At 45.5% G+C, this 13,874-nt stretch overlaps 1 protein-coding gene across 4 annotated transcripts in view; it reads left to right on the top strand.

Moving 5' to 3' along the window:
• Positions 1-13,874, top strand: part of EPHA5 (EPH receptor A5) — a 192,623-nt gene that overhangs the window by 145,020 nt on the left and 33,729 nt on the right. For 2 of the 4 annotated variants that reach the window (XM_057376644.1, XM_057376637.1), the window contains one exon: positions 1,566-1,668. In XM_057376644.1, the coding sequence (XP_057232627.1) occupies positions 1,566-1,668 (103 nt within the window). Of the gene's footprint in view, positions 1-1,562; positions 1,669-11,078; positions 11,145-13,874 lie in introns of all 4 variants that reach the window. The other 2 variants (XM_057376622.1, XM_057376631.1) reach the window with 2 other exon arrangements.

The following is a 13,874-nucleotide window of genomic DNA, read 5'->3' as shown; positions in this document are numbered from 1 at the left end:
TTTTCAGCTATCATAGATCACAGTGGAATTTATCTCATTTTCCCATCCCYTGAGCTGTGCAAAAAACCACCAATCACTGCTTAATGTTCTCCTTCAAATGTTTTTCTTTTTAATTATTTTGTCAAGAAAGCAATAAAACACCATCTTAAGGAACCCTCATAAGTTTGTGAGGCTATTAAACTCTCTGGATGATGGCAGGGGTTTGGAGCAGTTAACATTAAATATTTAATGGATCAGGACCAATCCTTCTGAAATCACTTACATTGCTGTAGCAGGTCCACCCCGTTCGTGGTTAAGCACCAGAGAGCTCCCGTATGAGGAGCTGCTTGAAGCCCAGTGCAGATCAATGTTTAATGCCATACCTTTCTGTCTTTCTTTTCCTTTAACAATTAATATGGGGCTATATTCAGTTATTTTATAGCCTTCATAACGTTAATCCTGTGCTAAGGACCCTTTTTTAGTTCAATCATTTAGTTAAAGGCTTCTTCAGTACGCAATCAATTCCTGCTGCTCCCTGGGGTGAATGAAGCTTCATCCTGGGCTGGCACGAGGTTAAGAGCTATAATGAGGTTTTCCCCCACAGAGCAGCGGTGCCTCTGCCAGGGAGCTGGTTTTGAAGGGAAAATGTGAGATTCTACCAAGACAGATTTCTGCCATATATGCAACTAAATAACCTGGCAGCAAAGAGGGCAAGGTGGGGAGACTTTGGTTTCTGCTTGGGGAACCCCACATAAAAACCTCTGGGGAGAGATGGGCTCCTTCCCCTGCCGTGTATGGCAGGTAAACAAGATACAAGTGGTGTTTGCATTTCACAGCCTGCAGGAGCTTGCTAACCTGCACTTACTTGATCTGTGTCAGAGCTCAGTTCTCAACCAGCTTTCCTCACCTTTCTGCTGGTGTCTTTATCACCAGATTAGTCTCCTGCCTTTTGGCAGGAGGGCTCTTTGCAAGGCATGGGCTGGAAGTGTTTTGCTTCCTGGAGTTTTGGCCAATAAAAAGACCAACCAGAGTAAGGGCTTAGCAAATTCCTGTTTTACAGAGGGCATCTTACGGCCATGTGATACAGRTGCCACAAGGAGTTAGTTTGTAATTGCTTATAGCTTCTTGAAGTGCAAGTAATTCCTTTTATCTGGGAGATTTTGCTTCTGTCTGTTAGCAATAACATTCCATAAATGTTAAAACATTCCTCTGCCTGTTGGGTTTCCAGCCAAACGAGAATGGGTTTTCATTTTTTTATCTCTGATTTCTAATGCAGCTAACTCAGGGAGAAAAACTTGAATTCACAAACTCAAAAGGCTGCATTCTGCAACACTTTGGTTTCTGAATTCAGCAATGAGATGCAGTCTTGTTGGGCTTTTGGCTTAGTGTTGCATGTGGTTTKGTTTCCTTTCTACCCATATCCTTTCCAAACTAGAAACAGACAGCAAAGGGGGAAAACACAAACCATAAGAGAAGAAACTATCTGGTAAGACTTGAAACCTCTCTGGCAGCCTCACTAGAAAGACTCATGAGTGCTGACTGTCATTTTAACCCTAATCTCCATTTTCTGTTTCTCATCTCAGCAGTAGCTGCATCCAGCGACCAGAGCCAGATTCCTATAATTGTTGTGTCTGTAACAGTGGGAGTCATTCTGCTGGCTGTTGTTATCGGTTTCCTTCTCAGCGGAAGGTAAGAGAAGAAGCTGTGTATTTATACTTCTCCAACTTTTGTAATAACTTTTATCTGACCAGCTGATTAGTGCGATTTAGGCAGAAGCAGCATGTGAACAAAGCTGTCAAGCGGTAGCACTGTAAAACAGCACGAGGGTGGGCTGATTGATCTGTTTGGACAAGCAGGAATGACAAAGGCTCTCTCACAGATGTAGTTCACTTCCCAATGATTTTCATCTGTGTATAGACTGGCCCTGATTATTTGGCTTGATTCTCGCAGGAGTGTTTYCACATTCCTTTAAAAATAAGCAGAACATGTTATTACAGGTAAAATATCTTCAGCCCCATCTGTTTGCACTCAGAGCTTGCAGTGGACTTGGCTCACAGAGAAAACTTGACTTCAGGAAAACGCAAAGAAAATGRGAATAAACCCACCAGAATGGCCAAGGGCTTCACATTTTGGTCAGATCTGGATTTCATTTTTTATGTGTAGGATACTAATGTGTTCCCCAAGTGTTAGTAAATTATAGAGAGAGCTTCCCCCACAGAGGGAGACGCTCTGCGTCTAACCATCCCCTTGACTTCTCATGTGCTTAAACATAGGCAAGTGATGAAAGCCTGGGCTATACCATCTTTGACAACTCTAATGGAAGTTGATGGAATTTTTTGATGAACAAGAGATTGTGGTACTGGGGCAAAATCTGGTTTGTATCAGGATCAGTTTGTACTGCAGCATTAAATTCGTGTGGCAGCCATCATGGAAGGCACTTTTTCACATTCTGWATGTATATCCGTACATTTTTTTAATCGCAGTAGTCAGATGATGCAAAGCAGATGCAAAGCAATGTGAAGTGCATCTACTGATAAGGCTGAATTTGTTTTCAGTGCAAAGTAAATATTTATGCTTCTAAGGTGCCCATCAGCCCACTGTTGCTTTCATAGTACAGGTCTGTCTTAAGCTCAGGTCTAGCAAGGTCTGGCTGTAAATTACAGGATATTGTAAGCTTTAAGAGGTGATACAGACACTCGCAGAGGAAGTGCACTGAATTTGTTGGTTGAGGGTCTCATTTCCCAGAGGAGGTAAGGTATCAGTCTGCAAATGCAGAGTAGTGACATCCTGCCAGGCTGAGAAACTCAGTTCTCAGGCACAAGGCATCCATGGAAGGACATGGACACAGTTATTTCCTGTCCTGAAAGGTAAGTGGGCTGCCAGATTCATCTCCACTCAAGGTCAGAGACTGGCAATCTCTTCCAGCTCATCTGTTCGAGCTCCTGTTGTCTACTTTGAGTGACTTTTGGRGCTTAAAAATGGAAAAGTAAATGCTCCTGTCTGCATAGGAAGCATGCAGCAGCAGAGGGTAGAGGGGGGTAAGTGGCTTCAGGCACTTCACACCAGGGTCTGCAGGAAAGCTGTAGTCAAAAGACTTGGCTCTGAATGCTCTAGACAGGAGTTCAAGTCTCTCCTTAAAGGCTAGAGGTTTTCATTGAAATTCTTCTTCAGTCAGAGCAGGAGGATGTGAACCTTGGCTTCCCCCAGCCTGGATACGTGCTTGTGTCGGTGCAAAGCGGAAAATGCACCCGTGACAGTRGGGAAGCTGTGGATGTCACCTGGCACCTCTGCGAGGAAGAGGCTGGGGGGTGAATGACAGGAGGAGGGATGAATATCCCTCTGTGCCACAGCTGTGTGGTTGCCAGTAGCTCCTGCTCTTCCTGCAGTCGCTGACACGTGCTCAGTACCCCTCTGGGGAGGGTGTACCCTTGCAGGTCTCCTCTTCACTGCTACCCTCTCTGGTCCCAGCAAGCAGTTGCAAATCCTGAGCCATTTGTCAGCAGTTCTCATTTGTTACATCTTTCTGYCCTTTTGCCTAATGCATTTTCCAGGATGTGCTTCCTCTTAGCTCTTTATCTCTTGGCGTGCTTATAAAAGCCCTTGTCTCCTTTGGCTGGGGCTTTATTGCTGCCTCTGTGCTGCCTTGATCCTCCCACCTTGTACTCATACYCTCTGTGGACCCCACAGAGCTGCAGGTTCCTGGGACCTTCTCCATGGTGCCCCCMCTGGATGTCTGGGAAGGGCAGGCACAGGGGACTGAGCTCTCCATCCATTGTTATCTTTCAACCCTTCCTCTAAACTGCAAAGACCACAGTCCCTCAGCTGGAGCTGGTGGAAAAGCCTCCAGCACCCACGTTTGGTCCATTATTAGAAAATTGACTTGAAAACCACAGAGCTTCTCAGCTTATTTGAGTTTCCATGACTTTTAAAGCCCATCCAGTACATTGAGTGACTCATGAGAACAGCAGAGTAAACCCCAGAAATCCAGAAAGTTGACAGACAATTTGAAATTAAACAAAGCAAAACAAAGAAATTGTTCTGGTTTGGAAGAAAGCAGAGATACCACTGAGATGTGTCCCTTGTGCTGCTTTGCCTTGGATGTGGATTCAAGACAATTTGTGGAGTAACTCTCCTGCTGTGACAGTAGAGACAGTAAACGTGTTCCAAATCATGAGATAATCCMTTCCTGAAGCTGTTAACCTGTTTTCTGGAAGATGGTTTCCTGTATCTCTGGAGCGGTTATATTGTTCCAGTGCCTGGTTCCAGTGGGTTACATTTTCTTTCCTAATTCTTTCCTTTTACTTGCTTTTAGAAAAACAGCCATTTTGGACTCCAGCTGGAATCACTGCTGCTTGCCACACCAAGCAAGCTGTGCAAATCCCAGGCTTTGTCTTTTCGGTTGATGTAAGAGAGCAGCCACTGCTCMGCCGCAGAGCTAAGGAGAAAAACCCTCCTGCTCTCAGCACCGAGGGTGTAACCAGCCAGCTCCTGCAAACAGGCTACTCTGTACTGGCTTCATGCTGCTCTTAGAGAAGCATGGCTTCTCCCTGAGAAGCTCTGGACACTCGAGGATATTCCTCCCTGGGGTGCTGCATGGCATCTCTTTGCACCTCTCCTCCCAAGTCCCAGGCTGCAGCAGAGGCTCGAGAGCAGTTCTGCAGCACAAAGTGAATGTCATCCTGCTCTTGGCAGCTCTGAAAGTGGTCTCCAGTCATTAGGGCTCCGGAGTTCGCTGGAGTCTGCAGGCTTTTTATTTTCTGCTGGGCTCCCAAAGGCAGAGCCACGCTTCTTCCCCTTTTTTTGCTTTCAAGTCTCTGCAGTTTTCTCGCCTCTTTTGAATGGATGTAAGTAACAGCTTGGCATTTCCCGTTGGCAGCTGGCCCTAAACCAAAGGTCAGCTGAACAGTAGTGGCGGTGGCATTTCCACATGCCAGCGTCCATCTGTGGAAATGCACTTTGCGTCTGAAGCTGGAGATTCCTGGGAATTTGAAACTAAACRTGCTTTGCCCGAAACAATTAAGCTGCATTTCAGAGCTGATTTACTTGCAGATGCTCCAGGAAACTTCCTGTAAATAATATGTCCTCTGACCAAGGTCATAAATGCCAAGCAAAATAGCTGCTCACTTTTTTAAGTTATCCTGCTCTGTGCATCAAGGGCATATTAATAATATAACAATCGGGATTACAAATCAAAGAGATTCACTAAATCAGACTGTAGTTGTCTCAGCATAAAAAAGAAAAGTGGATTGAAAATCTATTATTAAACCAGCTACAAGTATTGAATTAGAGAACACAGAGTTGTTATTATCTTTGTTTTATTAGGATTATGTGTTCTCAAARACACAGTGCATTTTACAGATAGAGCAAAGCTATAAATTTTGCTTTCCTAGCAATGCTTGAATGAGATGTCGGTTGCCATTATTGTTCCTGATTGAAGCCAATATTAGTCTGAAATCATTACTGACTTTTATTTTAAAGTTTGCGTTGAAAAATCCAGTCACAAAGATCTTTGTGCTCCATCTCACAGGGAGCACTGAAGTGCCTCAGATGTTGTGTGGCATCAGTCTCTTTCTCCCTACAAACTGAGGTAAGGAGCCAGRTTTTCAGCAGTCTGGGGAGGAGACCAGCTGCTCCAGAGCAGTACCCCTCTTTTGTGCTTCAAACCCAGCCCTGTTTGCAAAATAGACAGGGTCTTAGGGTGAGTGTTAAGAGACTGCTGGTTCCCCCAGTCAGCAAAGCTTTCAAACTTCATAGTGCTAAACAAAAGCATGAGCTTTTACAGAGTAAAGTGAGGAAGATRTTAGGTCAGTGCTGTGGATGTTTGCAAAAGCTGTTCAAAACAGCACAGTGAACTGTGCATCTGCCTTTATAGCCAGCTTCCCATTATGGATGACCTTTCATCTCAAGTGATCTTCCAAAGAACCAGAGGGAGCTTTTCATAGAACTTAGGGAAAAAAAAAATTGACTCAACATAAAACTGCCCCTCGCCCTGTGTCATGCAGATTTAGAAAGAATCCTTCTGGCAAGGAGCTACCCTTTGAAAGACAAAGCAAAGACAAATCTTGCCACCTGGGTATTGGCAATTAGAGGCTTCTGCACCAGCCTATCCATCCTTGACCTTAGCTGATTTAGACTTTTAAATATCAGCCTGTGGTGGCAGAGGGCTACTATCTGGACACAAATATGTGCATCTTGTTAAAAAGTGACTTACAGGGAATAGAGAGGGGGAAAGATTGTGGTGTATATCCTAGGTCCTGAGACAATGTTTACAACCTGCTGTGATGTGGAAGGTCAAAATTGGATGAATTTTTCCACAACCTACCCCCCTCCCATTTTCCAAGTTGTGTCAGGGCTTAAAATAATTTGCTTTTTCAATATTTCCTTAGGAAATGGGAGACAGTCTATAGATAACGGTTTTCATAGAGAATTTTTCCATCATGAGTCACAATTTTAGTTAGCTGGGACTTTTAAAAGGGTTTTTATCTTTGCATTCTTTCCTGCTCTTCCTTCTTCCTGCAGGACATTGTCTCCTGTGATTTATAGCCACTTTATTATGCTGCCTACTGCCAAATATTCCCCATGATTCACCTGACAAGAGGAAGGATTTTGTCGAGGAAGTTGTTGCTCTGCCAAGTCAAAATTCCCATCCACCAAGAGCAGGCAGGGACTGGTCCTGCTTCTTTTGGGGTCAAGGTTTTTACCACTTCCATCCTATTAACATCCTCTTTGCTGGTAGGTTTTCCCAGAGAGGAGCAGCACTGGTGTATGGTACTGCTCTCCGAAGGCAAGGTGCTCCTTCTCCACTGGGTCACACCTTTCTAGGGTCAGTGTGGAAATCTGCTGCCAGCAGCACCCATCTCTAACATCCTGTCAAGATCAGCTTGTCAAATTTGGCTGCTCCAACACCTCATTCTTTTATTCTAAGCACTTTTTGGCTTGGTGCAAACTCGCCGGGCTCCACAAGCCAGTCCGTGCTCTGTGGTTTCAGGGCGGGTTTAGGGACCCTGGCTGATCWGCCTTCAGATGACTTTGGCCTGGACAGAAGGTGAGAGTTGACCAAATCTGTTATTAAGCTCCAAGTAATTCCTGAGTTTCTCTGGCAGCGGCCAAGGGAATGGTCTGGGAGGATAAGCAGCTAAAGCTTTGTCTGAGCAGGGAAAATGGGGGGTAGTGCAGCACTAAGTGACGAAACCTCCTGGCCTTGTGGCAGGTGATTTGTTTGATGGCACGGTGCAAGTCCTGTTTCCACTTGGAGAAGGGAACTGGGCTGCCCTACAAGCTGGAATTTTTTAGCAGCTTGAGGCTCCCGCTGAGCGCCTCATGCGTATGTAGTGTTTGAAAATGGGATTTTACCRTGTCTTGGCTGTGGAGTGGGTAGAGAGTGAAGAAGGAAGTCAGACTCTTGTCCTTCTGCCCTTCTGAATCTGTGGATGTTTCACCTTGCTTTGAAACCAGAAGCGTGACCTCTCCTGGGGGTTYGCCGTGTAGCAGCACTTGGCCTCTTACCTAGAAAAAAGGGTTATCTCTACTTTCTGATGTCTTAGACATAGAAAAGCATAATGCCAGAGGTCTTTCCAAGTGCAGTTCCTTTCCCTGAAGATGTTGCTTTCCTTTCCCATAGTGGCTGTAGATATCATCTGCTTTCTGTCTTGTGCCTTCTCACTTTTTCTCGAACAGTGCAGAGACAYGCTTTAAAAATGTGAACTCAGTTAGCTCAGCAGGAAAAGCAGGTGACACCTTAAGCATTCCTGTGGTTGGGGACTAAGTGGGAATACATTCCTTGCAGCTCACAGTGTGTAATTCTGCTYCTCTGATGTTTAGAGCAAGCATGTTGACTCAGGAATTGTGAGGTGTAGCGCTGGCCTCCTGACCTGGAGATGCAGGAAGCAATCATTGCCATCTCTCAAGGCTGCATGAAGGATTAGAAAAGTCTTCCCAGGCACCCTCAAGTATTTCGGTCTCTAATTGCAAGCCTCTGAAGAGCATCCCATTAGAGCAGCTTATTAAAAGCAACAAAGGAGGCTTTCATTTATCACGATTCCAAGACTTCAACTTACAACTCTTAAAAGCCACATCTATATATGGCAGAGCCTCTCTGAATTCTATCTAGCTATTAAAAATGTAGTTTAATTCCAAATGCTCTCTGGGTCATCTGCAGACTTGTGGTAAATTAATTACATTAATTGCAGGCACAGTTGCTGGGGCCCATGATATATATACATTTCATTAACAAAGCCCAGGGTTTGAAACAATGCCAAGGGTGTTGATAAGTCCTCCTAGCACAGGTTTATTAAAGTTTGCTCTCTGGACAGCTGGGTTTGCAAACCACATAAGGTTTGTGGGGGTCACCTTAGCTAGAGCTGGAGGAGCGTTGTCTCTGTGTGCCTGAGATAAATGAAAGCTGCAGAGCTGGGCTGGCCACGGGCAGGGCAGTGCCGGCCGGCCACAGAGGTCTTGGAGGTGTCTCTGCAGCTCCAGGCTCCTCTACATCTCCTCTGCCCATCTGCAGCTCCTTCCTTGAGGCCAGGCTTGGAAGAACACCTTGTTTCCAGCCAGCTTGGCTTTTGGAGATGGTGTTGTCTCAGTGCCTTGCTCTTCCCCAGCAGAGGGGATTGAACGCTGCAGGTGTTTTCTCAGTAATTTTCACAGTTATGCAGATGTGTCATGTGTTATCCTGCAGCAGATCAGAGGGGCTCCTGGCCAGGAGCACCCCCACAAGCCCTCCTCAGAGTCTTGCAGTGAGGCTGGAGGAGACCTTGCAGATAAAATTGCTGTGTGCAGTTGGTTCAACTCTGCTCTCCAGTGTGGGTCAGCTTGCTGCCTAAAGATCCTAAAATCTTTGAGAGGCCTGGGTAAATTTCATTAAACAGCATTTTAATCTTAGCCACAGCATTTGATCTTGTCTGGAAAGCTTTTGCTATCAGGTCCTCACTTTCTACACTAAGAAAGCCCTGCATGAAATGAGGAGATGGGAACTGGGCCCCTCCTAGAAGCCATCAGCACCCAAATCCAAAGGCCACAAGGTGCATGAYGGGTTTGCTGGAGTTTAATTAATCCATTTAATTTTTCTCAGGATTTTGATATTTTGAAGTTTATCTGCCAAATCAAGCTACTTTTAACACAAGTAAAAAGTAACACAAGTAGCAATAAATCTTTCTTTGTCCTAACTGTTCAGACCATTAGTAAGTTCACTTTCCTATCCAAGTACTGCTTGGACTGGAAAGGGAATTTTACTGTCTGCTGATCCAGTTTAGATTGTTTCGAAGCACTTTAGATTTCCTCTAATGCTAAACCTCAGAGTATTTTGGCCATAAGTGCACAGCTGATGGGTTTGCAGGAGCAATKCTACATTGAAGTACATTTCTCTTGCACCTGAGCTTTTTCTTTACCCCATATAAAGAGAGTGAGGTCTGCAGTGCTCTGGATTCAGTGCAGGGAACTGATTTTGTCTCAGAGCAGCCCTGTTGCTGATGAGGTCTCAAAAGAGTTTTCTTTGTTCAAGAAAACAGTGAGCTTCTTTCATTTTAAGGAAGTGACTGCTTTTCAGGTTAATTGAACTGTTGTTTGGAAAACTTTGACTTTGCATGCTGAGTGGTGTGGAGGTGTGGGAAGGTCTGGTGGCAGCAATCATTAGAAAATGCCTGGGGGAAAAGGGCCTCAGAGCTAAAACATAAACTAAATGGTCACAGCCAAAGTGATCTTCTGGAGATGCACCCGTTCCCTGCACTCCAATCCTGCAAGGTTAAAAGAAGAAAATGGCAAAATTGACCCAAGATATAGTGCTTGGGTTCCCTTCGTGTGCTTTTGGGTTTTGGATCTCTGGTGTCAACTTGGATCTATGGAGTGTTCAGTGAAGGCTGATCTGCTTCCATATTAGTATGACTGAACAAGCTGAGGCATTATGAAAATAGAAAAYGTTGTCAATTATAGTAAGAGATATTGGCATTGCTGTTTAGGAAGTGTTAGCAAGTTGTTTTGCTGATGCAGAAGGAGCTTAGAAGACATTCTTCACCAGTTTTAATTTAAGTAAGCACATAATCCAGTATATAATTCTGTAAATCATTGCATGCCTGAAGTTATTTTGTATCATAATTTAAGGCAGTGCAGTTGCAGAATGTTAATTTTGTCTAAATAAGCTATTTTAATGTATTTAGACATTGTAAGTAATACTGTATTAAAATCTGACATGCACAGAATTTTTTCAAGAATGACATGTTGTGATGCYGGAGGAGAAATGATGAGTGAGATCTTCAGCTGGCTTTTAACTGGAGTGTATCTGCACCACTGGGCTCCTGCTTGTACTGAARTCCTTCCTGTTGTTTCCTCTGCACTAAGTTCGTTTCCAGGATGAACTGTCCTGATAGATTTGGTAAAAGAAGAATTGTCTGTGCAAGTTYTCTGACAAGGATAAAGGGCAATTACTGAGGTGCAGCCAGCACTGAGTTGAGAACTGATGCTAGGCAAACTGATGCCAGGCAAACCTAGGTTAGGGAAAAGTAATGGCTGAGCAGCCTTCAAAGGCAATCTGTGGGTGCATGCAGTGCCTTTCAGATCACCATATTTTGGGTTTATTTAKGCTGAATGCTCTCCCACGACTCACAAGGCCCTGCTTCTGCAGATTCCTAAAGCKTGTGCAAAGCTTCACTGGTACAAGGAGGTGCAGAAAGGGCTCTGTGAGTCCAGTACATGCACAAGGGTCTGCAAAAGCAGGGCTCATGTTCATCCAGTGCTTTTCCTTTTTTAAAGGCAATTGTAATTGTACCACATGCATGCTTGTGGAAAAAAGTCACTTTGCCTGCTTCAAGGCAGGTGCTTAAGTTTAAGCACATGGGTGGCCCCGTTAATCCTGACAGTGGTGCTCAAGTGCAGGAAGCATATGGTTAACTGCTTTACAGGACCAGGATCTAGGCACTCTCCCCAAGGCGTTTTTCACCAACAATAGCAAATGCCATAAAATTTTTGCAGCCCAGGGTGTTCAGGTCCAAATAACAATTGCAGTAAGAAGGAAGAAATACTTATAAAAATGTTGGGAATGTATTTGCACCTTGCCAGGGCGGTGGGATTATTCCTTATCCTGGGCCTTTTTGTTTGCTTTTCAGTTGCTGCGATCATGGCTGTGGGTGGGCTTCTTCTCTGCGTGCTGTTGCCTATCCGAGCCTAACATGGTCAGTGTTCCCACCCGTGCTGGCTCCTACTTCGTGTCCTCCGTCCGTGTTTTCTGTGCTCAGTCTGCCTCTCCCTTCCTTTCTTGTATTGGCCTGGAAATCACTTTCTCATCTGATCTCTGTACCCAGCTTGTCTATCTCAACATCTGGAAATAGCGTGACCTGAAGCAGAGTGTATCCTCAGCGAGGGCAGGGATCTCAGGGGGGGAAAACCTGCTGTGTTGTGCCATGATCAGTCCAGACATTGCACCAGGTGTCTGATAAAACATCACGTGTGTTGGGCACCCAGCGGGTTGTGCTTCTCTCCATCCATAGGGGCTGGGGGAGGCCGTGTGCCCCCGGAGAGGAGGCTGGGGGTAGGCGGGAGTGGAAAGGTGTGGAGTGGCATGTGACATGCATGTCGGTGGAATGAGCTGTATGTCATGGACATACGTGTCAGCGTGTGGCATACGCAGCGCTGCCGTGGTGCTGTCTGCCYGCGATATGCTCCAGCAGCGTTGGACATATCTCTGCGGGTGTCCCGAGGTGCGTGGCCGTGCTGCATGCTGTCCTGTTCTGCCACCATCTGGGCTGCCTCACCACCTTCTGCTCTCTTGTGCTCTCCCCTCTTTCCTAACTAGCCAGAGGAGGGTGATTYTAATTGCTGTTGGTCTGACCGGGTGCAAGTTGAGTTGCTTCCCAAAGGAGAATCAGCTGGAATATTTGTGTGGGCAGAGATCTTCCTAAGCCTCCTAAGAGACACATGTAATCTCCATCCCCATCAGGTAGCTGCTTGAGACCACAGAACTTTTGAGATATCCCACATGCATTGTTGAGCTGGGAAGGTTTTTCAGCRTAGCTTGTGAGAGGTGTGGAACTCTGCTGCTATGGGATGCTGAGGCTTTGCATGGTGGTAGCTGGGTCATGGTGCAGTCCCTTGCTGTGGAGCACAGCACTCACTAAGTTGGGCCATTCTGGGGTCCTCTGGTRCTGTATTTTTATTTTGACAGAGGCCTGAAATAAGGAAGAGTTTGGGGTTTGGTTTTGTGGGTTTTTTTTCCCTGATGGGGCATTTTTTTACTTGTTTTTTGTGACTTTTCAGAGCTTAAGGGCAGAGTTAGCAAGYAAGGATGCTCAGCTCAAAGTGTGTGCCTGTAAAAAGTTGTTCTGGTATGTGGGCCACCATTTTGGCAATGATTGCTCTGAAAGAAAACCTCAGGATACTTCTGTTGTCTGTCATGCCTGTGGCACCAGTGAGCGAACAGTCCCTCGCTGCAAGTCACTCATCAAATRTCCTCAGCAAGGCCCCCAACCAGAGCCTGACAGCGACGGAAAATACTTCTCAGAGGAGACCAGGATTGGACTGGACGGCTGTGAAGAAGAGAGATGCACAAGGAAAACTTGGCTGACCTGGAAAACACCCTCTGCAGGTTTCCTCCTAAGCTGCAGAGAGACTRATGTGGCTGCAAGCTGGGAGGGGGAAATGAGAAAAGTTACTTCAAGACACAGATGCCATTGGCTGTGCTATGGGAAGGCATTACAACCTCTTTAGAGAGATTGATGGAAATCACTTCAGRGGGAGCTTCCTGCAAGAGGGGAAAACGGTATCTTGTTTAAATTATTTTTAATTGTTCTGGTGGTGGTTTAGGAAAGCAGGGAGTCATTCAGCGCAAAGGCAGGGAAACACTAAAGGCTAAAAATACCACTGCTGGATTTGTGAAGCTTCCTTTGTAAGGCATCCAAGTYAATCAGAGGTCAAATACAGGGTCACACAGTGCAGAGGGGACAGCAGTGCTGGGAAGGCAGCTGAGAAGACTGTGAGCCTGTAGCCCTTAGAAAGGGAATCTGCCTGGTTCCTTTCAGGCCAGCCATCTCCTGTGTCTGTGAACTGGGCTGAAGGTCTTCGCTTGTCATCACCAGACCTTTTACTGCTCTCTTGATCTTGTGCAGGAGGAAAGCGACCAGAAAAATGGAAAGCAACTTCTAGTGTAGAAGCTGTTTGGTTTTCACCAGTCCCTTGAGTAGTCCCTGGTTTTGTGATGTTGAATTTATTCTGGGATTGCAAGCAGCAAATGCAAATGCTGAACATATTCTACAATCACTAGTGGTAGGGTTTTGCCTCTGGCTCTCAGTATCAGTGTTGTTTATCAAGGATGAAGCTATTTGCTGAAAAAGTTATTGTCTCCACACGTGAGCTGAGGCGACAGGATCCTGGCCAGATGGACAGATCCATTTTTGTTTGTTCCTCTGCATGGAACACGATCATGCCCTGCAACACGTATGCAGCTTTATTGCTTAAACATCTTGGAACAAATAGTCTGAAATAAGCACTAACCCCTTGTAAACAACAACCTTGCAGTCCTTGCAAGCCTCCGTAAAGTGACAGCTTGAGGAAGCGTTCCTCTAAGTTGATTTATTGCAAAAGACGTACTTCCGAGTGAATGTCTCACCCCTGAAAAAGAAGTSTTTTGTCTCTGTTTCAGAGGAGTGCATATGCTTCGTTTGTCTCATATTTAAGAGATTAAATACATATATAAATCTCTGCCAGACTGGCATGGGAGATTGCAGGCTGCTTCAGGGCACAACCTGTTCRATGGTACAGACTGCAGCTGGCAGGGTGAAGTCCCTTTCCTCGTCAGGGATGTCTCAGTGCTGTCCCCACCTGCATTTCCAGTGATTGCCTTGGCTGTGTGCTGAAATGCTGTGGCCTAAGCCTGTAAAAAAAGGCATGTCAAGATTTTTCCACGTCAC

Source organism: Malurus melanocephalus, unplaced genomic scaffold (genome assembly GCF_030028575.1).
Source record: "Malurus melanocephalus ecotype Western Australia unplaced genomic scaffold, MMel_1.1 scaffold_9, whole genome shotgun sequence".
Lineage (NCBI taxonomy): Eukaryota > Metazoa > Chordata > Aves > Passeriformes > Maluridae > Malurus > Malurus melanocephalus.
The sequence above is the reverse complement of the archived record's forward strand: the minus strand, read 5'-3'. Positions and strand labels throughout refer to the sequence as shown.